The sequence below is a fragment of the Falco rusticolus genome, chromosome Z, assembly GCF_015220075.1.
Source record: "Falco rusticolus isolate bFalRus1 chromosome Z, bFalRus1.pri, whole genome shotgun sequence".
Lineage (NCBI taxonomy): Eukaryota > Metazoa > Chordata > Aves > Falconiformes > Falconidae > Falco > Falco rusticolus.
In genome coordinates this window covers 58,401,485-58,424,793 of record NC_051210.1, presented here as the reverse complement: position 1 = coordinate 58,424,793, position 23,309 = coordinate 58,401,485, and the positions used below count along the sequence as shown (strand labels likewise).

General features: G+C 41.0%; 1 protein-coding gene across 7 annotated transcripts in view; it reads right to left on the bottom strand.

Moving 5' to 3' along the window:
• IQGAP2 (IQ motif containing GTPase activating protein 2) overlaps positions 1-23,309 on the bottom strand; it is a 127,211-nt gene that overhangs the window by 61,898 nt on the left and 42,004 nt on the right. For all 7 annotated transcript variants that reach the window (XM_037373001.1, XM_037373005.1, XM_037373003.1 and 4 more), the window contains exon 3: positions 542-698. In XM_037373001.1, coding sequence (XP_037228898.1) covers positions 542-698 — 157 coding nt within the window. The remainder of the gene's footprint in view (positions 1-541; positions 699-23,309) is intronic.

Genomic DNA, 23,309 nt, shown 5'->3' with positions numbered 1-23,309 from the left:
TGGGATAGTGCATGCCATAGTGGGACTACTGCATATGCATATATCCGTTTCTGTATTATTGAGGCTCTTTGAGTTAACCAAAAGGTCCACAGGTAGCAAGTTAAGCTTTGTTACCATTAGCTTGTTTTTTGCTTCTCAGTTTTAAATTTGGTAAAATAAACACACAGATCAAATGAAGTGAGTGTTCTCCCATTCAAGATTCAGAAAGTTTGGAATAGTTATCAAGTTTATTTACTGAATTGCTTTTGGCTTCTATTAGTAATGAGAAATAATGGTATAAATGGTAAAGCTTGTGTTCACCCTGGAGTGTGAAGTGGAATTTGTTCAGCTTTAAACACATTAAGTGACACTAACATTGTTCTTCTAAGAGTGAACTATTTCCAACTTTTTGGGCTGGTTTTGTAGTGCTGTATGTCATCCATCTAGTACCAAGAGTCTTATGAAAGAGATGCTGAACATTAACCAGTCATGCATGGGTATCTTCTTTAAGATTAGGAAGACAGACATGACATTGCCAGTGAGAGAATGAAACACTTATTACCTTATAGCGTGCCTGCTCCACATCATAGATCTTTTTGTCTGACACTACATTAGGGGCAAAGAATTTCGCAAGTTTGGCAAGGTAAACACCATTTCTTAAGCCTTCCTCCAGCTCCGTAGTTGGGGGCAGCTCTTCTTCCAAGCAGACCTCCATCCATCTACAGAGACATCATTTGAGAAACACCGTTATTTTTTGTTTTAGTATAAGTGACACCTTTCACCCATAGCCATTGTACTTTTAACATCACTGCCACAACATAAAAGAAAAGGGTGTGGGCCAAGGAGAAAAATACCTTTGTCACATGGCAGGTCAAAATGACTACAGAACCATATCTGCACTGCGTGATCAATAACCCATAAGTAACCAAACAACATGCTTTGAAGTATACATACCCTAAGGGTCTAACTTAGATCTTTTGAACAGCATTAGGTTTTTAAATAAACAGTAATTTATGTTGAAATCAGAAGAAAACATGAAGTTTTGGTGATGTTTGCATTTAAAAACCTCTGTGATAGCTATGCCAGGGCTGAATCTCAAGAGCACCAAGGCCAGTAGTGTGCTGGGCAAGGCTGGTTCCTACAGCTGGCATGCTCTGCAACCCAAGCTCACAGCAATACTCATCTCAGTACAGAGCACTCCTGCGGCAAATCTGTATCCCATAACACACAGCAGCTCTTCCCATTCACCTGTGGGAATGGTGCTGGTGCAAGGGATGAAGCTTTTTCTTGAAACAGCCCAGTGGTACTTCATGCACTTGAGGTCTGCCTGGCAGAGAGTTGCTGAAAGGTCCCTACCGCCCATTAGGTGGTATTGGCTTCTCAAACTACTAAATCCTTCAAGATGGTAAAAGTAGTTGGTTTTGAGACTCCAGATGTGATACATACAGTACTAGATAGAAAACAGTATAATTAGTAACACATAAGCAGTTCAGAAGGCCAGTAACCGACATTAAACCGAGGTACCCAGTATGTTTATATTGAGCAGCCAAGAAAAACTGCTACCGAAGCACTCCTAAAAAAGGTTAGCATCCTACTCACTGGACCAGAAGTTCCTTATGCTGGTGGTCTAAGAGTTTTGGCCCTGAAATATTCTTTTTTTTAACAGCTAAATCACAAAGGCTATAAATCTGGTTGGTTCTTTCCCAATAACTTTTTTTTTTTTGGTTAAGTAATCTCTGCTGTTGCTAGAAGAACATTAATACCAGTACAGATGGACAAGAACAAAGCTGAAGACATTAGTTGTCTTTACTTACTGTTGCTAAGGTAACGTTGCTGTATGCTGCATGAAACAGCATTACAAATCTAACATCACCTCCAAAAAGGTGACTTCAGAAACCAGAAAGCTGGGATCCAAGTTGAAAATGAGCAGTTTTTCCCACACCATGGAGAAGAAAAAAGCTCACTACATAATTTTGTTCCACATTAATACTCAAGACAAATTATCTACTCCATTACACTTTTGTTAGAGGACATATGAAAGTTGTTTCACTGAAGCACAGACTACCCAAATAGGTCTTCAGGAAACAACCAGCTTGTTGGTGTTTCTGGAACAATCTCACACAAAACTGCATGGGGCAAGAGTCATTAGGAGAACTGTAGTTTGCAGTATAAAAACTTCCTCATTGAGGAGAATCATATGACAAGTTCCCTATCTCCACCATGCATTGCATGTTTGTGTGTTATGGGTCCATGCCAAGGGTCTCAAAAATCATCCTTATTAATGATATTTTACATATTAAATAGATACACACTAGGGTAAAATGCCACAACTTTTGTCTTCTGCAAAACAGAGGACAAGGAAGAATAAACAAAAAATGTGTACTCCCAGCAAATGGGGGTTTCACCTGGGCCAGTTAGCTCTTTATAGAGAATTTATTTCCTAGAAAGTGTCTGCTAGAAAAAGAGTTGTACAGGCAGCAAGAGGAGCTTGCTGAGCCACAGGAGGTATTTGCCATGAGCTAAAGATGACCCTGTTGTCCAATAAACCATCTCCAGTGAGATGAACTGCATGCCCCCAGAGCAGTGTTTGGTACCTTGGAGCAGATCCTTTCCCTTCTAATCCTCAGTTTTCTTATGAAAATGCTTTTCTGACATCTTCAGTCCAGGCCACCAAAAAAAGTTCTTATTGGAACTGTCTTTGAAAATACACACATCCCCTCCAAAATTGCTTTTCTCCCTTCTGGTACAAAAAAGCTACTTACACACAACTTTCCCCTGGCCCAAAATCAGTGGGTGCATGATGTCTCCCTAAAAAGCCAACCAAACCTTGTTGTTTGCCCTTCCATCACGTTTTCCTTCACCATACAACTGAGCTTCACCAGCAGGAACAGCTCAACGTGTCAAGCACTGACCCAAGCACTATGTTTAACAGCCATATAGTTAAATGTCCATTAGCAAAGCATCACATAGTGCTAAGGAGAAAGGGCTGACAACAACCTGGGCATGACACTAGGAGAGAGCAGCCTTCAGAGCAGGTCTAGGTTATCATTTATAAACCTTGAAATTCCTGTTCTTGTGGCAAAAAGAGGTTGCTGTTCATAACCTGCTGGTGGTGTGGGGAAGCAGAGGAAAGGATGCATTTGGGTGGGTTGTGTCTGCTTTTATAAAAGGGTCCATACAAAATTGAGTCTTTTCCTAAGCTTTAAATGAGATGCTCATCCAAAATGAAATCTACTCCTCAACTTTTTAAGCTTCTGTTATTCAACACCAGCAAAACTGTTTTGGATTTGTTTCCACTGTGGTGATAAGCCTTTAAGATTAGTCTGGAACCATCCTGTTCTGGACAGGGAGACTACCCTGTCTAGTGGGTAAATGCAAGACACTGAGAAGCAAACAGGAAACAGTACGAGGAAGCAAATAAACTGAAAAAAAAAAATAGAATACAGTTGTCAATCCAACAAATCCAGATAAACATACAAGCAAAAATGTTCCCTTTTTAGAAGTTGAATGTTGGTAACTCAGTGGAAAAAAGTAGAGAGAAGTAAAAGAAGCAGACTTGAAAAATGCAGTTTCTTTCCATTTATGGCTGAAAATCCATACGTGATATCTATTCTAGAAAACCTCACAGGTCTGAAGTAGGGCAGCTGTAACTTACAGTTTTTGGGAATCAGTCTCCAAGACAGAACACAGCTGCAGCTGTATTACGTATAATACAGGTTTTACCGATGTCTGGAAGTTGCGGAACTTAGCTACAAGATTACTATGAAAGAATTTACTCCATTTTTTTGTTTATGTGACTCAACATGTACAAACATGAGGATTTGCATGAAATCCTGCAAATATATAAACAACCTTGTATGTTTTAGTTATGCAGACAGCTGCCCAACCCTTATTTTCTGTTCTGGCATTTATTGAGACATCTGTAGCACTTTTCTCCCCAATGTCTGCAATTGTAGTAATTTTATTCCCTTTACAATGATGCAGTTAAAAGGCAATTGTGGTTTTAAACAGAAAGAAGCATTGCTTTAAAGTTGTATGGTTCTGCTTTTTGAGATTGTGTTGACAACAGGAGTAGACAGGACTAAAACAGAAATCCTTCTACTTCTGCTTAAGTGAAACACACAATATTTACCTGACAATCCTTTTGCTGCCCTTGGAGCAATTTATTTTTCTTTGTGGCTAAAAAAGCAGCACTGTTTGGCTCACCCACTGTTCCCTGAACATACGGTACTGCAGCATCAGCATCAGATTTAAGTCTGTTGCAGAAACTGTTCACCACAAAAACTAGTTCATACCATGGCTACACAAGAGGAAGGGCCTAAAACTCAGTGTTAGATGGTATGTTGTTCTTCAGTACGAAGCTTGTGGAATAAGACTATTATAGCTATCAAATGCCTGTGCATTTCTGCCATTTCTTTTTCTACAGTGCAATCCAATAACTGCTGTATTTTTAACAACCTTAGCTTACTGACAGATATACGCCATGACAAACTGCCAGTGGTGAATATGATGGTCAATTTGGTCCCTCATTAGAACAATAGAATTGTTTAGGTTGGGAAAGACCTTTAAGATCATCGTCCAACCATTAACACAGAACTGCCAAGTCCACCACTAAACCATGTCCCTAAGCACCACATCTACGTGTCTTTTACGTACCTCCAGAGATGGCAACTCAACCACTTCCTTGGGCAGCCTGTTCCAATGCTTGACAACACTTTTGGTGAAGAAAGTTTTCTTAATATCTAATCTAAACATGCCCTTGTGCAACTTGAGGCCATATCCTTTTGTCCTGTCACTTATTACTTGAGAGAAGAGGCTAACCCAAACCCCACTCCGTGATGGGGGCAAAAGGCAGTCACAGGAAGCAGACCAAAACATGCAACATCCCTGAAGTCCTGGGCAGCACCATCAAATATTAGCTGTCATTAGAATAGCCCTGTAGAACTACCCATGCCAGTTTTAGTCTCATCATTTGTGTTCAAACATGCATAAAATGTTTTTCTGAAGAGAGGTACTTGTGATCATACACCAGTATGCCTAATCACAGCCTGCTTTTATTCATAATGCTGCAGTACCTGCCAGCACAGAAACAAAGGATTTGCCTTTTTAGACAAAAACCCAAAGACAGACCCGATCAATGGAAATATATTTCCAAAACTTTAAGTCTAATACATACTACTGGAAAGCCTGCCAGGAGTGAGTATTGAGGTAAGTTTCCCTTCGTTTTGCTCAATTCTGTTTTGATTCTTGGCAGTCTGAGGCAGAGCAGTTCAGCAGTGAACTTCTGGCAAGATAATAATGATGATTTCTGTGCCAGACCCATGAGCAGTAAACAGCATGCTGCTCACCAAGAGATTCCAGTTTCCACATTTGACCATGCAAAACAGCAGCAGTATAATGAGCTCAGGCATGTACTTTAAAAGCAAAAGAAACCCCCGATTCTCATTCAAGCCAAGGTCAAGGAAACTGGAAGCACCAGTACAGCTTTATGAATGTAACCTGTTATAAAGTTGTCATTGACAGTCTGTGTGGTCAGCAAAGCACACATGGTTGGCTAGGGGACTGGAAATGCTGGAGCCGGGGTTCAGCAGAGAGAAGAATACATTGCATAACCCACCCAAAGCCCACATTTGGCACACAGTGAATATTGCAGCAAGATTTATGCTTGTGCTGCCCTGCATTTTTGGATTATGCTGCAAGATGTGGATCCAATAGCACTAGGTTTTCACCTCCTAAGAAGCAGACCTTTGGAGAAGCAAAAAAGCCAGGATCAAGTACCAAAGCTCAGAACACTTGTGAAAAAGGTCTAGTGAAGACAAGGTAAAGAACAGTTACCACCCATTTACTGCCTCCCTGGTTCACAACCACACCCTTTCAGTTTGGTTCACCACAAGTGAAACTGAGTGTTGACCTAGAGATTATAACACAGCCATCTCATTCCAAACAGTGAAAAAAATCTTGTTGCTAGAAAATAAGAGTAACAACAATCTGACTGAAAGCCAAATGTTAGATTCTAGCTTTAAATGTCTGTGAAATGGTGGGATTATTTTTGTATCAAAAAATTTTTTGGGAAGATATTTAGAAATATAAAATAGTCTGAAGCATGAGAACTCACCATTTACAGTTCTGCTTTATTATGTCTTTGGTTTCTGAATCTAAAAATATTAAGACACCTCAGCTCTTAATTCTTTTGATGCAAAAAAATTTGTGTTTCACCACCACCAGTCCATAAATATGCTTTAAAAAGGAAGCTGAGAGCAGCAGAAGCAATCTAGGTGTGTTGCTTGGCTGAGCAAGTGGTGGTAGTGGCATTGATTTGTTTATAAGGAAAGACTATGTTAACTTTGGAATTTGTTCTCATTAGGTTGCAAGTTTTAGCATGCTACATCTCCTACACCAGAAACCTTAGAAAAAGGTTGATTCACCTAGAAACATCAACAAGCTATTTCTAGAGCAAATGCATGCAAAACTTCCAACCATTCCATGAAAACAGATAGACAATTTAAATACCATCACAGCAAAAAATATGAATTGTATAAAAAATCCTGCACAGGTTTGGAGGCTCCACTTAGAGGCTGTGGAAAGCAGTGACAGGCAGCTGAAAGAACTAATTTCTTCAGACCTTTTTTTCCCCCCTCACATTCTGGTGTATTCACCCCAAATCTTCCTTACAATTGGGAGTCTTGACTCCAGTCAGAGCTACAGCCCTCTGCTGTCAACTTACCTCTGGAGCCAGACACCCTGGAAACACCATCTTCTAAACCTGAGACTCTAGATTTGTACTGCAGTGACAGTCTCTACTGAATCTCAAGTTTTACCCATCCTAAAAACCTGCTTTGAAAGAAGTCAACATTTTGTGGCTGTGGGTCTCCAAAGCAGTGCACAGGAGGGATGTGTGATGTAGGTCATTCCGGTCACCACTTCTCTTATGTTGCATGCAAGAAGTAACGCGAAGATGGTGTCATGTAGGATACTGTGAATCACTCTGCCATGCAAGATCTCAGAACTTCAGCACGTAAAATCAGTGCCAAATCCTTTAGCAACAGGTTTTGGATTAACCTGTAGTGCTCTGATTTTTAACCCTTCTATCAGTCCGTTAAAATTCAAAGTTGTGTACCTCTAGGTCTCCAGCTAGTGTTAGATTTAGCAGCATCTCAACTTTTTACGATTATGATTTCACCAGGGAGGACACTGACTTTCAATAAAAGCTACAGTGAAAACTATCAAAAACTTTCATGTATGGATTCTTTGTGCATAAGTATTAAAATAATACGGATCTTACCATGCATTACTGCATTTTGTTGAATTTTGTTGAATTGTGCACACCTGCATGAAGTTTGTTGCAATAGTTATTTCCCTAATCAAAGCCCTTCTAATATACATCATATTCAATTTAAATGAGTAGGAGCAAGCAGCAGTGACAACCTGCCTGCTCCTTAGAGCACACTAAACCAGCAATAAATCATTTCAGCAACATTTTTCCACACCAGATTCCTGCTGCCATGGCAACAGTGCCATATTTACAAAATAACCTTAACGGTGTTAAAAAATTCTAGTTCACAAGATGGCAGCACAGATACTATTTGTTGTTTTAATCTGTTTTATTCCAGTCATCCCTTATGTGGGTTAATCAGTGATTAAATCCCACAAGGTGCTGCTCAGGAAATCCACCCTGGAGCTACAGCATGGCCTCACAGGCAGCTGGACATCCAGCAGCAGCCAGGCCCTGGTTACTCAGCACTTCTACGGTGGGAGATAAGACTCTCCAGCAACACCCTAACAAGTGACAGCAGCACAGGTGCCTGTGTTTTGTGACAGCCCCCAGCCTTTGCAATTGGAAAAGCTTTGGGGTTTGTTCTTTCTGTCTTCCCTGTTTGCAGAGCCATTAAGATTTAGCACCGGGTATCAACCATGAACTTGACAACTGGTCTGCCAGATAACATGCTGAAAGGGGGCCAACGCTGACAAAGCCCAAGCTGATAGTCACAGGGATGCCTCATCTTACCTGCCTCCAAGCTGCCAGGGGCTGGGACAAAAGCTGAAGAGGCAGGAGAGTAAGCAGTATTGGGAATAGAGCTTACCATCCTGGTGGAGGCTGAACACCCACAGCAAGGATTTCTCCCTGAGGAACCTCACCTAATTCCTCTCAGCAGAAAGAACAGTACCCAACAGGTTACCTGAGCAAATATTTAAGTCAGGGTTCAAGTGTCTGAGGGAAAAACTATCTGGGGAAGTTGTAGTCCAAAGTATCCCTTTTTACAGGAGGAACTGGATTTTCATTTGGATCAAAAGGGGAAAAAGGATGAAACAGAGCAGTCCTCCCCCAAAAGCTTGCAAACTCTGTGTGACTAAGTTATCACAACTCAAATCAGCATGCATCACCCAGCTGCAGAGTCTAGATCTGTTTTAAGAGCACACCCTCTCCAACAGGTATCAGAGACCACAGCAGCAGAAACCCAAGCTTTTCCCATGTCAGTCTGGCAGTGGTGGCTCAGTGGCCCCTGGAAAGCATGATTTCGGACAGGTGATAGACTCAAACCACTAATGGAATTTTAGGTAGTGCAGACAAGTCCCACATGCAGATATGAAGGGCCTCCCTCTAATCTTACATAGCAAATAATGCTTTTATCTGAAAAGGAGGGAAGCAGAATTTGGCACATGAATTTAGAGTTAGTATTTCACTAGTCTGTATAAACTGTATAGACACTATAGTGATTTGATAAAATGAAGCAGGCAGCAATAAAAGCACTGTTATACAGTACAGCATTTTTGTTCATGTGGAAATGTTGCAAAGCAAGTTATTCCCCCAAATATATGATGTTTAGAGAAATGCTGTGATAGACTCCAAGACCATAGTTTAGACTTGCACATTATACTGTCTTGCTACACACTACTGCAGTTCGCTTTCCTCTGTGTCTTCTACAGCTGCAGTATGGTAATGCAGTTTAAGACACCTACTCAAAAACCCCAAACATATGGTACTTCAGATTTATCAGTTTAAAGCCTGGCATAATCTAATAGTCCAAGCAACACACTTGAGCAGAAGAGTAGCAGAAGATAAGTGCTTTGACAAGCCACAAAAATCGTACAGTAAAATAACCAATAATGTGACCTTGGGATAACCTTTATATTTCTGTCACATAATGGCCCTAATCTTAAATCACAGTTACAGTAAATTTTTACCCAAGATCTGCATGCTGCCATGGCAGTAATTACTATCAAAATCCATAGAAAAGAGATGTAGTCTACAAAGCAATCTATCCAACTGTGACTTCAATGAAGCTACTACTAAAACTAAATCAAACCTGTCCATCAGGGAACCTGCATTTTTTGTTCACCCTCTCCCAAACTCCTGTGGACCACCAGATGTGCCATTTCTAGCAGCTGTCAAGCTATCCACACATGGAAGGACAGCTAATGAAACATCAAAACAGTAATATTTACATCAAGATCTGGTATTTTATGCGTTTGCCCATTACCACCGCACAGAGCCTTCCAGACAAGTATTAATCCTCAGCTGTCCAGAGGGATAATATGCTACTGCCTTTCTTTGCAGGTAAGATGACAGGCATAAGCACTACCACCATGTCTATGACTAACACACTTTTCTGGGGCAGAGAAGTGACCCAGGGAAGTACCTTCAGTGTTGATTCAGCATAAAAGATTGTACATTGTGTGGCTGTTAAAGCCAAGTCCATGGTTCAAGACCAGCGACAGAAAGACACAGCTTTACCTGCAGACTTGCATATTTACTTAGCTACTGATGCAGCTGGGTCAGCAGAAACACCCAAATGAGGTGCAGACTAAAGAGCGTGTCGAAGCCACACAGGAGATCTATGGCTGAGCAAGAAATCAGTCTCAAGCATGACAGGATACAGGGTGCTGTTCTGACTCCTTGACCAGCCCAAGTCAACTGGATCAGATTCAAGTGTTCATATTTTACTGTCTAACATTTGACAAAGGTTGCTTTTGTGGAAGCAACTAGCAGCAAGTATGCAAGTACAGAAACCACAAAAAGGACCCAAGAAGTACATCTACTAGACAGGCAGCTGGGACTCTTAAAGAAAGGTGCAGGACAGCAGCCAAGAAAGAATGAAATGACACAGATGAGAGAACAATATGTTAAAGAGCTGAAAAGCCTGAAAGAGCCAGCTTGTGAAAGTCTGAAGTGTTGTTAAAAGCATTTAGTGTTATGTAAACAGTGCAAAACTGCAACAAGAGGGAGTTTGCAAAGTTTAAACTTTGTCCCATGTCAAAAAGGAATATAAGACAGAGGAACAAAGTTAAAACAAAGGCATTTAGGTGAGAAACTCCATGTACAGCACCTACAGTTACCTTTTTGCTGTTTTTTTTCTTCCCATGGTTATATAAGCGATGGTCTCCTCTATTGTTTTCACTCTGAGTGGCTGGAAAGACAATACTCCCCTACCTACTCAATAACAATATAAAAATTTTGAGATTCATATGCACACAAGTCAGACCTGTGGTAGATGAGAAAAATGTAAGCAACAGTATAGCTGTAATTCTGTTAGTGCAAGTTTGAATTTTTATCGAGGATATATGACTTAAACCTGCATAAAATAGTGATCTATTTTATGCAGCTCAAACACCTTTGTAGACCAGGGGTCCTCAAACTACAGCCCGTGGGCTGGATACGGCCCCCCAGGGTCCTCAATCCAGCCCCTGGTATTTACAAACACCCCCCGCCCGGGGTTGGGGGGGAAGCCAAGCAGCCGCAGATGACTGCCTGCCACTCCATCCGCGCGCCAGCCCCCTGGTTAAAAAGTTTGAGGACCCCTGGTCTAGACAGTATTTAAGAGTCAGGCATGAAACCATTCCTTCAAGAAAATTAACCTGAGAAACTATGTTAGAACAAGCTGATTTACCTGCAAAACTCTAAAATCTTCCCTTGGAGCAGCTTATATTAATGCACTTAGGTAGCCATAGGACAGAACAAAAGCAAAGCTGTAGTTCACAGATCAGGCCAGGAAGAAAAAAAACGATTGATATCAGCATGGTAAAAATTTTGAAGTGTCATTAATAGTATCCCATGTAGCAAATACCCAGTGTCTGGTGACAGCACTTCAGTTTAAGGGTTTTGAGATCACCATTCCCAACATCCGCACAACAAGACAATATCACCCCCAAGAACAAACAGTGAAATATCCCCATCAATCTGAGTAATCACCAAGTGATAAAAATCTACTGTCTATGCCCCAGTACTCAGGTTACTTAAGACAATAAGAGACATTCATATACATATGGGTATAATATCAGCTAGGAGCCTGCCAGTCACCAAACAAGGTATTAGGCACTGGCAAAAGTGAGCTGTCAGGACACCACTTGATTCAAAGGCAACAGACAGGTCAATGGTATATCAAAGTCTGGCTTACAGCACCTAGCACCAGCCAAGAGCCCTGCCACCACGACTTAAAGATACCAGTGCACAAAAATATTTTCTTCTAACCTGACAAAAAAAAAAGGGGGGTGGGGGTTCAATAATTTGAGCAGGTAAAACAGCTGTCAGCATCTATGCCACTGACTGACTCCCCCTGCCAGCCCACATGGTCTGGCTAACTCACCCTGTAACACCACTACCACTTGCCCACAGCTGACCCAGGCTCTGCTGCCCTGTCACACCATTCCCAATGTACCTGCCATGCAGGGCAAGCTGTGACTACCTCCAGATACTCAGCATCATCACATCAACCACCAGCAGAAAAGCAAAGAGGCAGGTGACTCCTTCCCAGTGCTAACCCAACCCAACAGTGCTGCACACAGCAGCTGCACAACCCCAGCTGGAATGCTATAGCCATTACTGGTCACCTGGTTTAAACATGAGATGCCATATACACAGAAAGTCTTATTAAACCCACTTTGGGATGTTTAAGACTACTTACGGGAAATCTCAGTGGTTTATGCAAAGTGGCAAATGTAAAACAAAGTGCTCCTTTGTTTCCTTGTTTATGCATGAAGAAAAAATGGAAGAGACTTAAAATCAGAAGGAAAACCTTGGCAAGTTTTAAAGACTATTTCAGACTAGTTGTAGAGCTTCTATATTACAACAACTATGTCTACAGAGAGATTTCAGCTTGCTCTAACCCTGTAGCAAACATTCAGGTGCATGAACCCTAGACAATGGTTTGCTCATTGATTTCTATAAAAGTCACATTTCTCAGAAAAACAAGAACTGCAGAGAAGCTCAATGGAAACCAAGCTGGTGTAAACTGCTTCAACCAGTACAGTGCCCTGATTGGAAAAACAGTCCTGTACCACCACCTCTAAGATCTCCAAGTACTTTCAGGCACAGGAATTAATGAAAATATTAGAAGATGGAAGTAGTGCCAGTCATTTTTTATTTTGAAATCACCGAAGTGAAACACAGGACAGACACCTAAGCATCCTGATCAGCCTCCTTTCATTCGGAAACTAATTTTTAGTTAAGTAAAGCTCACTTTACTTTTGCCACAAAAAGATTACTCCATCTTAAAAAGGCATAAGGAGTCATCATGTAATTCACTTTAAAAAGGTGACATATTACTATTATACTGTGATGCCTCCAAAGATACTTAGTGCAACTGTGTTTAATGAAGTGGAAACGAATAGGACAAGAGAGAACAAGCATTAAAATACTTTACAGGAGCACTCTCTTGATTTTCTTAATAAACAGCCATGAACTCAGGCTCTCTGATCCACAGTCAGCCAACAACTTAACACAGCAAAAAAAAATCCCCTACACCCATGAACTTGAACAAAAAAAAATTCAGTCAATTTACCTCACAAGCCTATTAATGACCTAGATACTTTGATCAAGTTAATCAGCAAACCATCACAACTTGTTAACTCTCAGCCTTACAGAGAGACCTAAGCGACTTAGGTTACTATTTTGATGCTGCCACAGTTACAGCCAGAAGCCACACAACCCTAAAATTGCATCCCCACTTCCCCCTATGATTTGTTGGGGATGGTTTCGTATGGTTTTAGGAGTGCTTGTATATTTTGAGCTATTGGTAGCTGCAGCCTGCAGAGCCTGACCATTGTGGGTCCTCCTGTAATAAAGGGCCACTGAGACACTGATAGCTTTCATGACAGTGTCTCCTGCAGCATGCTGAAATATTAGCTGAGAGTATTAAAAAAACCAATACAAATAATGAATGGACCAGCCTGCATGGTGGCAGGCAAGGTGGTGATGGAGAGCATGGAGATGCCAGTCATCCACCACTGCTGGGAAAGCAACTGCCATGGGGGAGAGGAAGAGGAATGCAACCGTCACCATGCCACACAGTTCCTGTCAACAAGAAAAACCTGCAGGAAGAGCCAACCACAGCAGCAGCCAGATAAGGGGGACCAGCTGGATGGATGCCAGGATATCAAGATTTACAGTGGGGAAGAGAAAGCCCAGTAGATTGTGTTGACAGAGGACTGAAAGGGAGTGTGGAGAGGTGGTATCCCTTAGTCAAGGACAAGATGCAGCAGTACTCCACCAAAAGAAAGATTTGCCCAACTGTAAAGAATGTGCAAGATCCATACAGTTGGATCAACTCAACTGGTATTATCAGAAGTCTGGACGTGACCACTGGAATAAGTTCTTGACACAGGGAGGGGAGTTGCCTGTGGTCACAGTCGATCTTGCTGAAATGCTGAATCTAAAATTTCTCAAGAAATTCTTACAAAAAAAAGGAAGAGCCCAAAATAGAGCTTTGGAGTATGCATACAGTTGCACTAACAGAAAACTTGTAAATAAAGAATGCACAGTTGTAACTATGACACAGAGTGCCTTCATCCTTAGACATTTGCCTTCATCTAAGACCTAAAAAGTGTGTCTTGCAGAACTTCTGCATACTTCCTTTGATACCCAGCCAAATCCTATAACAGCATATTTTACTTCAGCTTTCCATATGAAGAAGCAATGTAATCAAAATGTCTCCACACTCTTCTTCCTCCTCAAGAAAACTGGTATGTATATTCAAAGAAACTTAACAGCCTAGTTACTCCCAATTTTGAACATTAGTATTACGCTTCAAGGCTGCATTTCAGGAGGGAAAATGTACTTGTAATGAAATGAAAAGCACAGCTGAAGTCTCACATCCGCAGAGGCAGATTTTTCCTGTGCAGAGATGCAAATTGTTTTTTCTTACTAGGCTGCAAAAACAACCGAAGGCTCTCAAAACAGCTTCTCTCTACTTCAAATGGAAAAAAGGGAATGAGCATAGTCCTTTAGCCTTTCTTGCTCCCTCATAACAGAGTCAGCCACTAAAACTTCAGCTGCTTCTAGTATCAGCTTACAAGCAGGAAACATTTCTGGAGACAGCCATTTCCAAGCTGCCTAGATTTGTAGTGTGTTTTCATCACCACACTACAGTAAGCAGAGTTCCTCTGAAGTACAAAAGGAGATCTTCATCTGGTTGCAAAGTCATCTCTTACCCAAAGGCAAAGTGACCGCATCTCCTATGGCCCTGACTTCTCAAACCAACCAAACGTTTTCCATAGAACCTAGTGTCAAATGTCCAGTCCCTTGAAATTTAGAAACTGTGTTCAGATGATACCTGCATGTGCCCTTCCTTGTACCCTCTGCATCACCACACATAGACTAAGCTCTACTGAGACTGTGCAGTAGCACGCTAAAAGCTTCATTAGGAAAAAAAAAAAAATCAAACCCACATTTCAACTGTTACAGGTCTGTAAGTAGACTTCTTGTAAAGGAAACTAATAAGCATTCATACAGAAGAAACCAAAAGGAACACTACCAAATTCTTTAACGTAACCTGGAAATCCACTATTTAGTTGAGAAGGATGTTTATAGATATACGCATACAGTTGTTTGAGGAATTTTGATGCCAACATACAAAAAGCATTTGAGGCATGGCAGTCAAGCAAAGCAAGTGGCTGGGCACAGGGCATTCAAGAGCTGAGCAAAACCCAGGTGTTACCCAGCCAGTGATTCAGTATTTGACCAACATCTATCATTCATACAATACCTCTGTTGAGCACTTCTGTGAGGAGCAGGCAGTCTGCAAGCTCATCAAGGTGACAGCTTAAGATGGAGGTGGTGGAAGCATATGAAAGTAAAGAAAGATGTACATGCAATATAATGAGTCAAAAGGGGATGAGAAATGAGTAGGCTGGATGAGCTATGCACAGCTCCTACCTGAGCAGCAAATTTGATGAACTCACTCAATAGCTACTAGAAACCAAAGCATTTAACAGCAACAGTTTTTTCACTAGTACTCTTACAGCTTATGTTGTTATTCAACAGGCATAAATTACGTTTATGCACAGTAACAGACAGCAGACCTGGCACTGAGAGAAATCCCAGACTAATTTATTTGTCTATCAGCTGATCACCACAAGTACCTAGTCTTTATTTCTATAGCTCTACTGAAAAATAGCAAAAACTGCCCAGCATACACACAGCATAATGTCCTAACTTGACAATATCAAATAGCTGGAGATTATTCTTTTCTAGATACCTCCACAAAAGTGCTTTGTGTTCAGTATGGCTGGCCAGAATAAGAGCATAAGCATTTATCCTTCCAAGATAAGGTTTTTTTCTTTGCCAGTTGATTCTTTTACAAACATTAAATGGAGGATAAGCTTTTCAATACTACCCTGGTGGCAGACGTAGTCTTAAGATATGAACAGCTTGTGAGCAAAATCTTAAGTAACTTGATTCTGTGTTTATAAATATGTATATTATTCTTGAATTATAGCACACTCCTTTCACACAGCTGACTTCACATAAACACTGCCTCTCTGCTCCATTCTTGCTTGCTTTGGAAAAAATACTCTCCTGCCACTGCAGCATTGTATGACAAACACACCACATCCCAGGCTGAAGTATTTACAACAGCTGGACAGAGAAACACCAACTGTGTAGAGCAAGGAACAGTCAAGGAAACTAGATTTAAAAGGAAACTAAAGAGATTTTTCAGAATTTTTTCATTTTTTTCCCCCATGCATTGCATTTTTAAACTCATTTCAGTAGAGTTATATTCTACTACTGTCAGTGCTTACTGGCAAATTATTAACTCCCAACCCCATTTGTGTTGGGTGTTATGGTTAATTAGACCTTCCTATATGCATTTTTTTTCAGCATTTCTATGGGGCTCAATCAAATATTACATGCTTTTTTTATTTAAATGGAGGTATTTGGTTAAGGGGCAGCACCATACATTACAGTAATTGCCATATAGCAGTAACAACACATCTGCCTTTACTTTGCAGAGTTTTATTAGAAAATGATGGTGAGCAAAACTGAAACACTGTCTTTATATTGCCAATTACCACCACTCAATTGAGGCCAGAACTCAAGAGCTGCCTTTGTGTTATTCGCACTGGATCCATTTCTGCTATTTAGATGAAACAGCAGCACTGTATGTAAGAACAAAAACCAACCTGTAAAGGACTGTAGTTCTGTGGTTTCAGGAAGCCTTTTCCAGTCTCCCCTTGGTCCTCTGTCAAAATGACTTAATTTTCTATGACAAAATATCTATGTGACAAGTCTTATTCCTATTTGCTCTCAGTGTTCAGCACTGCCATCGTCTTGCATCTTCTCAAAAAGCTGGAAAAGTTTGGGCTTTTCTTTTTACAGAATTTAACTTAGTCTATTTGTATTTTGGCAAGACTAAAAATAAATCTATATTATAGTAGTAACTTCCATCAATAGTATGGACATTTACAAGCACAAGCATAAGGCTGCCCAACAGCCCTGCAGTTACCCACTTTTGGATCCACAAATATTGTCACCATGAAGCTGCAGTCTAAGTGTTGGAATCATTTCAGCTCTGTTGAGCACATGTGAGTTTGCATTGCCAGAATTTTCAGAAAGGAGGCTGTACAAGTTGAGGAAAAACAGTGTTTACTGACACTCAAAAGCATCTAGAAATGTTGAAGTACTATGGACGTAACTCAGGGCCAGGGCTTGAAATAAACAACTGAGAAGAGGAATGCATTGCAACCTATTTTAGTCTTGCAGAAACTGTATCAAGTAGTCCAGTACTTTGCTCTCCTGATGCTTAACACTTTTGATTTATGTGTTGGTTTGGGTTTTTTTTACACGCATTTAAAACTGTGCACCATGGACATCTCCTGGGCAATACATTTCCGACCTCTGAAGAACAATTATCTGTGTTGGGATAAGCAATATCCAATGTTCAATGCTCTTTAGTTACAGGCTGGTGGAAGAATAATCTTTTCTGATGGTACATGTCACACCAGTGTGTAAATAGGAAATTCTGCTCCAGATGTGGCAGGCAGTCATACAATGACCCCTTCTAACCCCTTTTAAGTTACAGGTCTAAGATGTGATACGGGTTAGGGACAGTCTAAGGGCAAAGATGTCTTTCAGAAAGTTTTAAATTATGACAAATTTGAGTTCAGCACCATATTTAATGCTCTTACCAGGAACATCTGTTTGTATTCTGGTTGCAATAATCAGAAGCAGCAGGAGCAGCAAAGCACATTGCTCCAAGAAGCAGAGCCAGTACTATAGCACACAGGGAATTGAAATGCACAGGCTGAACGTGTAGCCTTATCTTGCTTAGTGCTGCGCTTGATACAGGTGGGTCAGTTTACATGCCAGTTTTTATTCACTGTTTAGTTTTTAATACAGAACATGGAGGCAGAGATGAAGTAACAAGAAACATGCTGCTCAGATCATTTATCTTGGGGATACACTGTATACTGTATTTCCAGGCCAGAGTCAGACATCTAAAATCGTGATACTTAGTAGCAAATCGAATTCCACATACATTCCCAAAGCAGCAGAATTCAGGTTGATACATCTGCCAGTGACAGGAGAGGAGCAAAAGGAGAGGGAAAGAAGAGAGCTTGTAAGACTGCCTATTTTCCCACCAAATCTTACCTGTCAGCCTCTTTTGCCTTCGCCATTTTATAAGGGAAAACACTTTGGCCCCAGCCTTACCTGATGCAGGTTCACAGCATTTCACCCACCTGTGCTGAGCACTGGCCAGGAGCCCTGTCCACTGTCTGTCAGGCTTAGACCACCCTGAGCTGCCGCGGCAAAGGAGCCCTGGGAATTCCCCAGGGCAGCCCTTCCCCAGGACCCAACAGCAGCCCAAGGGCCATCAGCAAACATCAGCCTTTTGGACCATGTAGCAAGGTGAGGAAGGGTACATAAAGAAACATCTCAATATGTTAATACATTAGACAACTGCATCTGAAATGATGTCAAGCAACTCTAGCGAGGCTAAGGCCATCATTTCAGGGTTGCTTTGAAATACAGACAGATGGCCACCAGACAAGTTAACATGCTTCCCCCCCTTCCTTCCTGTTCTCTGCTGCTCCTTCTCACCTGTATTTTCCCTCCGATTTTTGGCCACACCAGTGCCCCAGGGCCTGTGGGGAGAGTGAGACCAGGAAACTGATCCTGCTGAGAATGAACGCAAGACCACAAGGTACATATGTTAGTCCTTGGCCAGATCAATTCCCCAGTCTGACACAGCTTGGCTTCATGAACTACTGCTGGCACAAGGCAGAGAGCAGGAGAACAGGATTACCCACCCTGTGGTCATCTCAAAACACAATTCAAGGAACACTGTAGCTTTTCTTCATGCCTTTTGCACTACCTCTGTGTTTAATAAGTGCACAAAATTATACTGATTTAAAAATTGAGATATGCATCTGATACACAGCTATTTCCTTTTTGTTCTTGTCAGCCCAGTTTCTAAATAGTCTTTGGTTTGTACGTGGGATATTACATTATCCAAATTACATCATTTTCTGGCAACTACAGCAGGCCTAGCCTGTGAGTCACTTTCCAAAACAAGAGAAGAGCCACACTAGGGAAGAACGCACGATTCAAAGGTTTCTATTGTTTTAGTGGACCGTGGGGTCCAAAGTCAGTCACTGCTCAGTACTGGAGAGCAACTAAAAATCTCACTATTGACTTAAAAAGGAGCTTCTTACAGAAGTGAAGAGACAGATACAGCTGTAGAGTCAAAAAAACAAGCTACATGATCACATACTTGCATGTATTGATTTATTAATGGTTGATGCATAACAGGTATGCACACACACGCTGAGCTGCAAGTTATTTTACCTGTATTTGCCAGCTGAGAGTTTCCACAGCTGTAAACAACAGTTTCACTAACCCTGTGCACAAAGCAGGGCCACGGGACTACAACAAGCCTTCCCTACTCAACCCTTTTGAACACTCCAATCAGAGAAATAGAATAAGAATAAGACCCAGAAGACTGTGGAAACAATTTCTTATTACACACTATCTTGAGGAATAATGTTGATTATCACAGAAGTGTTTCCAGTTCTTGACTGAATCCAGACACTTATCTACCCTGAGAAGAACGTTTCCTCTTTAGTCACTAATTGGATCTCAGTCTGTAAAGCCAATCTTTGTTTCAAAGTCTGACAGTTTAGAAACCAAGGTATTATGGGGGCAGAAGACTAAAGTGCTGCTCCACAGCTGACAAAAACACTAGAAATATTGTCCATACATAAAAGGATGGGGCACATTGACATATGCTATCTTCCTTTTTGCTTTTACTTTGTAGCTTAGGTAAGATCTGACACTTACTCCGAGTTACATTGAAAGCATCTGATCTTGCACAACTGCGGTCTCAAGGAAGGCTAAATGCACACTGAATCAGCCACTTCAAATGCTAAGCTATGCAAATGATGGATTTATTAATTGCTTAAGTTTGGGAAGTTTAAAAGACAGCTGCTCCAAGAAAGAACAAGCACTGCTCACTGAAGACAGTGGTGCATACAGTAGGAAGATACAGGTGTACTGCCCTGATATCTCCCTGTCTCAAACTCAGACCACCATTTCTGCCCTCCCAGATAATGGGAATACCTGAAAACACCAGAAATGCTGTGACTGGCTTTGTCGCACGTGCACATCTTCATGTGACACCTAAAACTCAGACTTTTTCCCAGAGGTTAGTACCTCTGGTCACTAAAGTAATAATGACCACAAATCGACAATTTCTGCCCAACTTATGTACTTTTCATGTGGTTCTGCTCTTCACAACATTGACAAAGCAAAACAATTACTATCAAAAAATGCTGTCCTCATCTATATGGTATAGTGTGTTCTGCTTTCTTATAAGTGCTACTTCACCTTTCTGACTTCTAGTCATTAAGATGCCAAATCTATGCTATATACTTGCAACTCTAGCAGAGAGCACACCATCCTAAAGTGTTTCAGAACACATCAATTTATCCTTGACAGACAGTACTAGATCAGTATTCAGTTGCAAGTACTTGATCCCCTCTGTGGGTCAAGTCATCCTTAGCAGAAGGATATGGAGCAAAGCTGGTGCCAAGCCAGTTCTCCCCTGTCCCATCTCCACCCTACCCTGAGGCAGTCCACAGAGTCACTGAGACATCATCCAGACTGTCTCAACCTCTTCCTTCTGCTGCGCTGTGCTTCTGACAGCAAAAGAACAGAGAGGGGCTTCATTTTAGACTCATATACAAGAGAAAACTTGTACGTGCTAAGCCATCACATTAATTGCAGCACCACTCTGTCGAAGTGCAAAGCTGCCAGGTCACAACAGGACCAGCAGCTCAACATCCCCCACTGGCTACTAACACCACATCACATTTAGTCACTCAGAGCAGAGACCTTCCATCATATTTTGCTTTTTGTATCCTGTTCAACTACCAAAAGATCTCCTCAGTTCCAGCTCTTTGGTTTTGCTATGCTTGTGGAATGCTACATTAGCAGCACAGTCCATTTCAAAAAATAGTCACAAAGAAGGCTCCCTGAGCTAAGCTGTTTTACATTTAGATGCTTTTAAAGCTCTGTTTCTGAATGTTAGAAAAAATTTATTCCATCAAACCATGATGGAGTGTTTTCATGCAGGGGTGGAATAGACTTACCAGTGTACAGTTTGCCTTTTAACAAAAACATAAATGAGGATTTCTGAACATTAATCATTTTAATGCCAGGAAACTGTACTGTTTCCTGTATTTTATATCAAATTATTCAACGCAAAATGCTTCCAGACAAATTCAGGTTTGTTTTTGATGTGCTTTTCTAAAATGGAAGAACACTGCTTATGGCTATACCTCAACACACTAAAATTGCAAGGGGAGCTATAAGCAGTCAGATAGACCTTACCTTTCCAAAAAGGTGCAAAAATGGGTCTTCCTCACACCTCTGAAGGTGGTAGAAGATGAGATGAGAGGATGATTTTCAAAGGAGTGAAGGAAAGTCTTTGTTTAATTCCTGTGCTTACTGAAGCTGGGTGCAGCAATCATTCCTGCTCTGTCTAGGCAGATCAGGTCTTTGATTAAAGAGCAAATTTCCCCACAGGTTCCTTGGCTAGCTGCAGAAGCAGCAGTAACCAATGCCCACCTGAGTCAGTCATCTAATCAGTCAAGTCTGTCATACCTACATGCAAGTTAAAACCACAAGAGGAAAGCACTGTATTTCTGATTGAAAACTGGAGTTTTAGCAAAGCTAGTCAGCTGTACCATTTTGGCTTTTGGCAACCAGAATAAGAAGTTGTACAGTTTTGTATGTACTGTTTTTTCTTACACTCAAAGGCCAGCACTCAATTTGAACCACTGGATTAGCCAGATCAGTTTCCTTTGTTAAATCCTCTCCAAATACTTCCAAAAGCACTTCTTGTCTGACTACACCTGTAATTTTTACCTTTTAGAACCAGGTTCTCATCTACTTATGTGAGCATGTGGCTTAAGGAATATGAAATTAAGATACTCTCAGAGAAGGGTTTGTCATCATGATTAGCTGTATTGGACTCCAAGTATCCAAAACCTGCATACTTTACAAAGCAAGTGCAATGCAGTGCAGTTTCCTCCTGCCATTGGGACAAGGCAGGCACACTGTCAGAAACCCCAAAGCAAATAATTAAGACTATTACAGTCCTGTATCTAAAAGGTTGCCTTCTGAATGGAATATGTTTGTGTTTATTTCAAACTTAATTATGAAAAACAGCTTGAATATCAGAAGGATGCCAGGGAATATAAATTGGAGTGACAGTTACACAGACTGGACAACCCATAACTCTATACTTTGATCCCCAGCACGTTCAAAACAAATGTGCAAATACATTAACTAATAAGTCTCAAAACCCTTTGAGTCTCCTTTTCTCAGAACTTTAACAGAACATTTTTTTTAAAAAAACATGTCATTTCTCTGAATTACCTACTTCAGAGCATTGACTTGTAAAACCTATGGACCACTTATGGATACAGGCATAACCAGAACTTTAAGAAATGCAGCAGGTTTGTAACTAGTTTCAGTTCTGAGTATCATTAGCCCCAAACTTAAGGTACAACAATTCAAGCTTCTTTGCTCACAAACAGTATTGGACCCTATTCAAACAGCTGTCAGAGTGCTGTCATTTATTCCAGCAGTTGCAGTCAAAGAACGCACGGGTGTGTGCAGATGGTGCAGAAAAGCAGCATTCCCAAGGACTGAAGGCTCAAGGTTACTTGTTGCTTCCAAAGGCATTGAAACACAGCCCTTAGAGCCACATCAGGCTGAAATTCAATTAATAAATTTTAAAGTAAATGTGTCTAGACACTTTTCTGTGCGTTTACATGGAAAGTATGAATGACTAAGAGGAACTCGTCTAATTATCCTTAAGACAGTTGAGCTGCTGCTTGATTTTTTTTGGCTAGTGTAACACATAAAAAGTCCTCAGCTCCCTGGAGAACAAAGGCTGTCACCAAATTATAGGTGACTACCCTAACATCTTAAAGATTTAGATGCTCTTTATCAAGGAGGTCAGTGTTTTTCATTAGAAGATATATTCACAAGTCACCTGCTTTACCTGATTTGAATACTTGTTCTGTGTGTTCTTACTGTTAGCATCTGCTCTACAAACCTAGGCACTGTCATGAGTCCGAGGACAATGGTACTGATAATATTCTAAAAATGCTTCACACCCTTTCAAGGTCGAGGTGTCCAGAGCCAGCTAAGCTTTGTGCAGCTCAAGGTAAGTTTATATTCCTGCCTGAATTCTCAGACTGGGTTTCTGTGCCATATCGGGATTATTAACAAAAAAGTGGCACCACATACAGAGCATCTGAAGTTGACCATCTGGACACAGCAAGCTAGATGCTACAGCTGTGTAACCAATCCACCTTCAGCAGTGAGAACAAGTACAGAAAGGCTGTGTCCCTGTCACTACGCCTTCAAGTGATAAGCACACTGACCTGCAAAGACTGCTTTCCAACAAAATAGCTCAGCACCAACACTGAACGCATTAGATATATTGCTCTTTTTATGCTTTACCTGTATGTAACAAATTTTTTTGGTAACTAAGTGGAATTTAATTGCATTCTGGAAGGGAATATTTTTAAAACAGGAAGAATTT